Source organism: Aspergillus foveolatus (genome assembly GCF_047715535.1).
Source record: "Aspergillus foveolatus strain CBS 279.81 unplaced genomic scaffold BDW70scaffold_103, whole genome shotgun sequence".
In the NCBI taxonomy this organism is placed as follows: Eukaryota; Fungi; Ascomycota; class Eurotiomycetes; order Eurotiales; family Aspergillaceae; genus Aspergillus; species Aspergillus foveolatus.
In genome coordinates this window covers 36,138-44,294 of record NW_027396167.1, presented here as the reverse complement: position 1 = coordinate 44,294, position 8,157 = coordinate 36,138, and the positions used below count along the sequence as shown (strand labels likewise).

Below are 8,157 nucleotides of genomic sequence, written 5' to 3'. Positions count from 1 at the left end.
TTTCCTTTCTCCTTTCCAGCGATTCCTCCTTGTACGTACGGCACGTCTAGATAGGAAGATCTATCAAAATACGTCCCATTACAACAGTAACAGATATAGCTAGGTTTGGATTATTTGTCTATCCACAGAATATCTATATCCGCATTGCAGATACCTTCTACTATCCATATCATATTGCTGCGGATATTTGGATATCAGATCACATCTATAGCCGCGGATATGCGGGTTTGGATATGCGGGTTTGGATATGCAGATTTGGATATATCGCGGATGTAGCCGCAGCCTGCTTAAGACTTGACCATTTTCGCGCCCGACTGGTCCGATCATTTCCTTCGCCCTCGAGCCATCGCGTATATCCATCTATGCGCCCTTGGGCGATCATTCGACCCAGGCCCGGATGGGCTTCCCCGAATCCGTTGAAGACGGCAAATCCTTAGATTATTATTGGCAACGCCACAACTAGTGTTGCGCAACCGACCACCAATAAGCACTTCGCCGAAATCTTGTCTCTGTTTTTTTCCTTCTGTTGCTGCTGGCCTGGCCAGAGCAAGATAATCTCATTTGTTGCCTTGTCAAAGCTGCCTCAGTCCCGCGTACCCCGGCGGCCACTTTCAGCGCATTGCATTCAACGAGGGGTAACCATCTTGATGGCATTTACAACTCTTATCAGCTGCCATACAGGGATCAAGGCACCGAAAGTATCCGGCTTCTTAAAGGAAACAACAAGTCGTCGGGACCGCTCGATCCGACAATTGAAACCCCTTTCGCATTGAGGAGTTTCGATAACACTTCGCACCATGACGTCACAGTCTGGCCACGGGCTGTTACGGGCTCTTACTCCATTTCCATCCGATCATCCCTTCAAAGCGTCGCAGGCTGTCCCCCGACGGGCGAAACGGTCAAATGCTTGCGCAGCATGTAGGGCGCGGAAGTCCAAAGTATGTGGCCAACTTCTTGACTATGCACTTCCTTTTTAAAATCGAACGTTGGCAGTGCGCCGGATCCTAGCCCTGTGATAAATGCGTTGAAACTGGGAGCAGCTGCGTGTTTGCGGTCACACTGGACAGACGCTGAAAATATGCAGAGAGACTTGCAGAGCAAAAGCTTAACAAATACAGCAACTATTAGACAAGATTATTGTGGCGTTGATATAGGCGATAGCGGGCAGCTCCGTTCCCTGATTTCAACAGCAAAAGAGCTTCGCTTACGGCAAGCAAATGAGGATGCTAGTACTAAGACGCTGCGCAGGTTTGCGGACGCAAGATTCTTGGAGATATTCGCGGGCTAACTTCTTTCTGTCAGGCCTCGACATGGAGAATGCTGAAAGACAAGGACGGTCTTGGAAGCCACCTCGTCAGATATGGGCTGCGGTAAGTGAACCACTTAGCGTGCTGTTACACCCTGTATTAGAACACACCCGTACACAACCCTGCAGAACGATACTGACAAGCTATAATTGTGATCAGGAGACCAAAGAGCTATTTCGAACGGACGGTAGAACTCCAGTTTGGTTGGAGAAGATGCTGGAATTCCAGTACCCGAGGAATGACATTATTAGACGCGACACCCCTAGAGCAGGAGACGTACAGCTCGATAACAATAGAAGATTAGGAGTGAATATGGAGCGTAAAGAAGATATTCTATACACTACACAACGGGAGAGCATGATGCAAATGAGCTTGTAGCAGAAATAGACGCGGCCACCAACGAAAATGTTATGCCTATCCCAGACAATGCTGCGATGGACATTATGGATGAATATTCGCCAGATGAGAGGCCAGCCCGAATTGGCAAGCCTATTGAAAAGGGCCTAAGCAATGAGAGTTATATTGGAGTCAATCGTAGATGCGGCCGATTCTCGTACCATAACTTTCGTTTCGGACCGTCCGTCGTCAAAACTCAAGTGCAAAACAAAGTGTCCATGCTAGTGAGTAGCTCGAAATGCTCCCACCCACGCTTCGTATTCGCCCCGCGGAGCCAATAACCTCCTGCTCCATTCTTCACAGTAATCGCAAACGGACTGGGGAATGACACGAACGTCGGAGAAACATTCGCGTTCACAAAGACAACCGATGGCCCGTGGCCTTCATCATAGGCATGACCTTCGTAAACAGCGCCGGAAAAATCGAGGCTTGTATATTCAAAAGTTGTCCACGGACTGACCATCGCGCTGCCCCATTGAATGCTGCCACGGATATCGCGCATTGCCGGGGCTAGAGCTTTATCCTCTAGTAGGCGAAGTTCATGTTTGACCACAGCCGGTTGGCGATACTGCATTGTTGCGAGGCGGATTCGCGCAGCAACTCTAGCGATCGAGTGTGTTTGCAGCTCATGCTCGGAGAAGAGGCAGAGCAGCAGAATAACAGTATTATGAGCATAGTATGTGTCCGGCTCCAGGGCTTCGAGTAGGCTCCGGTAGTTGATCGGCCCTATGTAATCCACTGGTTTGTTGCTAGTTCCCCTGGCCCCGTACACCAGCCTCAAATATAGAGCAGCGATGATGTCGTTCCGTGTTAGTTGCACCCCCTGGAACTCGCTGCTGCTGCATTGCAATTCCTTCTGCGCCCGGGACCGAACCTCATCAACCCACGACCCGGGCAAATAGACAAGCCTGTCCGTGAGCTTCTGCGCCAGGCCAACTGATGTCAATAACATCTCCAATGTGAATTTCAATTTCAATTTCAGCGCAGTCAAATGACTACTGACAAACGTGTCCGGGTTAGAGTTTCCTTGCACAAGTGTCTCTGCTGCTTGCTTTTCTCGGTTATCCCGCACAAGGTCCGACATGCGTCCACCTGTCGCATCCGGTGGAAGAATAAACTTTGGAATGGGTTTATTCGACAGAAGATCACAAAAGTAGCGGATGATGTCATATAAACCCTTGCCGTCGCATAGGCCATGGCAGACGCTAAACCAGAGGAGTGTGGCATCATTCAAGTTCGTTACGCGCAGCTTGGATATTGTCATCGAAGTTGATGCCACCCCAAACTCGAATTTTCTGTCGAAACCAGAAGAATCCTCGAGCAGAACCGACGGGCTGCTAGTCGACCCGCTCCAGGAAAATGGAAGAAATGTTGCAAGGTCCTCGGCCACTTTTCTAGACTCAAAGTCGACCGTCGAACCGCACTGGAACCTGCGGGTGTCGAACTATATGTATGGTCAGGACAGCTAGCCGGACATAAATAGGATAGTTCTTACCATGCTAAGAAGTTTACCCCCAAGGACTGGCCATAGCTCAACCAGCTGGGCATACTTGCTGCGCAAAACAGACGCATCCAGGGTGTCATTCACGACTAGCCCGACTTTGACCTGCATCGGCAACGCAATTGAGCTGCGGCATGAATATTTCTGTTCAGAAGGCGTCATTTTGTCTTTGAATAATGCGAAAACAGGATGAAGTGTTTGACCACCATATTTCACGGCTACCCCGGCGCTGCCTTATAACCTTTTCTCTTATTCATTGGGAGCGACGAGGTGATCATTCTCTCAATCTTGGCAGCCAATATGTCTATCCAGGTTGTGCCTGAGGAAGTTCGGCGATGTGTCAACACCGACACCGATTTTAATTACTCCGAACCCCGCCTTACCTAAGTTTTAAGTAACAGTTTCCTATATTCGTTTTTTTTGTGTAATCACATTGCTGAGGACCAATAAGTTTGTTGATGGGTCTGAGCATCGTCCCTGGCCTGTTCCCACTGCCAAGAGCTTCACTGCCCGAAATATATGTAATGCCCGCCTCCCCTCCAATTATTATCCTACTACTTTGCAGAGATAAACTCAAAAGCCATTGCTTATTCCTTGGCACAGCCTAGGCTGCGGCAGGATCCGCAAGATCCTTGGAGTTACTACAATCCGCTCCGCAACCTGCGGATTGTCATTAGGATCCTCTGGATTTTTGCGGAGCTCTAATGGATCATAAGCATAGCAAACATGCCAAGTTTAGTTGCCTATTTGAGCATGCATTATTTATTGAGTTCTGCTGGTATTTATTGTTATTTGTTGGTATTTGGCTTGAAATGCATATTTGATGATGAGTAGTTCTTTGTCAATCTTACTTTGAATACTATCAAGAAATACACTATTTTGCAAGCTCAAATCCCTCAGGTAGTTTTGGAAGCTTCCAAACTCGCCCAGGTCTTCTCTGTGTACCCTCTGCTGGCATTTCAGGAAGATCATCATCATTATCAACAGCCTCTGCAGGGCGCTTTCTACCTGGTTTACGCTGACTCTGTCTGTATAGGGGTAGATAGGTCTCTGGGCTCTCAACGTCTGTAACGGGCGTAGGCAGTATTATTTTCACCAGGCTGTCCTGTATAAACGAGTATCACAAGCTTAGAGAAGGAAACAAAAGATAGAAGCGCCAATACCCTCCTCCTCCCTTTTATCAACCTTTTCCGGTTGTACGTCAAGACTTTTTCGGATCTGTATGCCGATGGATCTCTTTATCGAAGCTGCGCGCTGCAATTCCGAGGTTGTATACCAATGTTGCAGAAACCTTATTTAGATCTCTGGAATTATTCCTGGTTGAGGGCATGGCCGACAACCAAAATCCAGGCCATAGCCTGTGACAACCTCTGATCCTCATCTAACATCCTCATCTGCTGTGTGTCCTCCGGACCAGGTAGTTCACCCTCCTCTTCACGATCACTAATTGGCTCAAGAGTTTCAAGCTGAATGACTGGCTTTCTGGCTTGGTCAAGGAGAGCAGCCTCTCCAGCAGAGAGATACTCTTTGACTACCTCAATCTCTTTCTGCTCAATTTAAAGGTTGTTCCGAACTGGTGGAGCATCAGATCCCGGAATGTTCCAGGTTTAAGATGGCCACGGCGATAGTGACATATATCACAGGCACAATTAAATAGCCGCTCTACACCTGCACCACTAGCAGGCATGGAGAGAATATCCCGGGCCATTGCAGCTAGAATAGGAAACTCGTCCTCATTCTCTCACCGGTATACCCGAGGCTTCTGCTTCTCAATTCCTCTCGCGATATATCGTGCAATCTCATCATCCCGAGGCTCCAGGTTCTCTTCATATGGCTGGTTGTGGGAAACATAAGCTGCATCTAGATCACATTTATCAAGAAGAAGCTCTTCAAGATGATTCTTTGATGATATAGGATCTGCCTCTTTCTGAAGCTGCTCTTTATATTGACGAAACTCTCGCTCAAGGACGTCACGATAGCACGCCACATAATCAATATTCCCTTGCCAGTCTGTTGAGGCAAAGTAGCAAAGCTTCTTTGAAGGACACAGGATTGTTGCAAGTGCGTAGATGTCACCATATGTCTTGTAATCAGTTACCATATAGTATTTTGTGAGCTTCTTCTTTGCTGCCTGGAGAGCCTGGAGCATCTGCTTCTTCCAGATCACACCTTCATTGTTTAATTTAGCTTCAGCATCATCAAGATGAGAGAAAAGCTTGTTATAGATACTAAAGATATCATGGGCAGTAATATCTCGAGTCCTTAATAATATCATAGTAAAGTCAAAGAAAGACTTTGAGAAGAAGAAGATAGTCAATCTGCCGCCATTGTTCTGGATCTAGTTGAAATAGAGGTACTGATGATCCGTACAACAGCGGCTATAGACTGACTGGAGTCTTTTAGCACGATTGAGCACCAAGAATGTTGAATTCCAGCGGGTTCGAACATCTTGAATTGGAATCAGTCGAGCCTCTTTGTCTTGTAGGACCAAAAATGCCTCCCGTTGCTGGGGACTTGCATTAATAAAGGCAGCAAGTCCTCGAAGCTTAGAAACAGTACATTAGATATGTCTTTCCATATATAGAGTAGAATAAGCATACCTTCTTTAGTGTATCTCTGATTTGCCTTGCTGAGCACTTACTTTGAAATGAATAAGTTTGCTCATCTGACTACTCTGATTCAGCCTCTTCATTGAGTAGGGTAGCTTTAAGCCTTCCAAGTAGCTCATTTAGACTAAGCTGAATTACATGTGCAATACAAGGGACTCTGAAAATTACAATATCAGACTAGTTCTGTGATTAGATAGCCTCTTGGACACTTGACATTAAAGTGTCATTATTTGTTGCATTGTCAGTTGTGACAGAGAGCACACGGCCGGTAATTTAATGATCATGAAGGAGCTTGATGTAACGGGCGTAGGTAGTATTGTTTTCAACTAGCTGTCCTGAAGATCAGGAAGGTTGTCTGGTTGAAGACGCAGATCAGAGTTCAGTTGTAAATCCGACTCAGGGTAGAGAGAGTACTGAGACTTAGAGTTGTTAAACCACGGGTTGGGGCGGGTTTTCAGGGCTAGCTGATCCGCCCGCGCGGGTTTTGAGGTGGGTTACTTGGACAGTAAACCGCCCATGGGTTAAGCAAATAGTTTTAACCCAACCCAAAAAACCCAAAAAACTCAGAAACTCAATATGCAGACCACTGCCTATAAAAGCAGTGATCTACATGCTTAAATAAAATACAGCATTATAATACAGTATTATATCTTATTTAGTATATTTACGTAATCGAAGTACAGTAGCATATATTAAGATGTCTTGGCAACCCAGCGGGTTGCCCTGCCGGGTTTTGGGTCAGCCAAAAATATCCAAAACCCAATGGATTATTAGAAGGTCCAACCCAACCCAATTCTTGCCGGGTTGGGGCGGGTTGGGGCGGGTTGGGGCGGGTTTCGCGGGTCGGGTCTAACAAGTCTACTGAGACTGTGAAGCTTGTGAATAAGCCATAATGTGCTAAGTAAAAGAATATCATAAGAAGAGGAGAGATAGAAGCAGAAGTGGACTTACATGAAGAGTAAAGAATCGGAGACAGTAAACATAACACTTGAGCATGAAGTAGATTTATCCACAAAATTTGGGATAGCCAATTGGCTTTAGATAATCTCTAGTGCGGATAATGGAGGATGATTGCGGATTGGAGTGGATTCATGAGGATATGGGACATCCGCAGCGCGGGTGAGGATTCTGAGGAGCATCCGCACCGCAAAATATCGGCCTTAGGATCCAATGGAGTGGATGTGCCGCAGCCTAGCACAGCCGATCCCAAGAGCCAAGAGTCAAGAGCTAAGGGCGCGCATTCAGGATAGGGCACTTGAAGGCAAGGGATAAACTCAATTTGTGTGTTTGCAGGATCGTGACAAACCATTAACAAATTACTGCCGTAACTGTCACAGCGCTAACTGCGGCGCAGTGGATTCATTGGCTGACAATGCCTGTGTTCTCTGACATGAGCATTCTAGCCCCACTCCTGTTAGCCATCGCCCACTTTCTGAGAGGCTTTAGCCTTTTCTCCTCAAAAATTCTCACTTCTTTCTCAAAGAAGCCTCTCTGGAGGAAGCGGACCCCTTGTTTGTGTGCGTAGTGTACTCTAGTAATCTCGTCATCTGAGGGCTGCCTTGCAGCGGGTTACTTCCCACGATCCAGGTTTCAATAAAGCAGGCTTTTATTGGCTGTGAGTCTGGTTGGCTGAGAATGCAGCTGATCGCTGCGAGCACTGAAGGGGTCGCGCCTTCAGCGCGCCCCTGGTGACATCTAGTCCTAGACTAAGCTTGGTTTCATGCGTCCTGAACACACTGATGTCTGTGATTCTTATCGAAACCATCTTTTGTTGTTGGACTTGTGAAATAGGGAGTCTGAAAACGGCTAAACCCTAAAGCAAATAAAGCTGTTTAGATTCGGCTGAGCTCCCAGTTGGTACGGTCTCTTTTCGGTGGCGGATGAACAAAAGGCTGAAGCGCTGCAGCGTCTGAAGGCCAATCACTTTCCACTACTAGGACCACGACACTCGCTAGGGCGACGGCACTGGCTAGGTCATAGCGCTGGGGACCCAACTCTGGAAACGGCTACGGGCCGAGACGGATCAGGGGACACGGCCTTCCGTTGTCCCGCTGGAGCCAAAAGTCCGTGCTGGCTCGTGAGCCACCGCCGACGAAGAGCCGGCTGGGCTGCCTGGCGACCAACTGCTGTCTTGAGGGCCCTACGATCGGGACAGGTTACGGATCCAGCGCTTGCAGGCCAACATGGGCCGAGAGCATACAGCTGAAATCCTAATATGACATTTGTCCTTCTCGCTTCGCAATTCCTTCTCGTTGTGATACGGAAATATGAGGCCACGTGATCTCCGGTGGATTGACCGGACATCGCCTGGTTCTAGAAGGTTCTCACCCTCTGTATGTATATA

General features: G+C 47.5%; 2 protein-coding genes across 2 annotated transcripts; one reads left to right on the top strand and one right to left on the bottom strand.

Moving 5' to 3' along the window:
* Window positions 1-518: 518 nt before the first annotated feature.
* BDW70DRAFT_144619 (uncharacterized protein) lies at window positions 519-1,619 on the top strand. Its single transcript, XM_073738291.1, has 4 exons — window positions 519-938; window positions 1,085-1,248; window positions 1,303-1,370; window positions 1,467-1,619. Exons 1-3 carry the CDS (start codon window positions 798-800, stop codon window positions 1,322-1,324), a joined length of 327 nt encoding a protein of 108 aa, XP_073591414.1. The 5' UTR covers window positions 519-797; the 3' UTR covers window positions 1,325-1,370; window positions 1,467-1,619.
* Window positions 1,620-1,899: 280 nt separating this feature from the next.
* Window positions 1,900-3,366, bottom strand: BDW70DRAFT_165883 (uncharacterized protein; the record flags this gene model as incomplete). Its single annotated transcript, XM_073741851.1, has 2 exons — window positions 1,900-3,147; window positions 3,199-3,366. 2 exons carry the CDS (start codon window positions 3,364-3,366, stop codon window positions 1,900-1,902), a joined length of 1,416 nt encoding a protein of 471 aa, XP_073591413.1.
* Window positions 3,367-8,157: the final 4,791 nt, after the last annotated feature.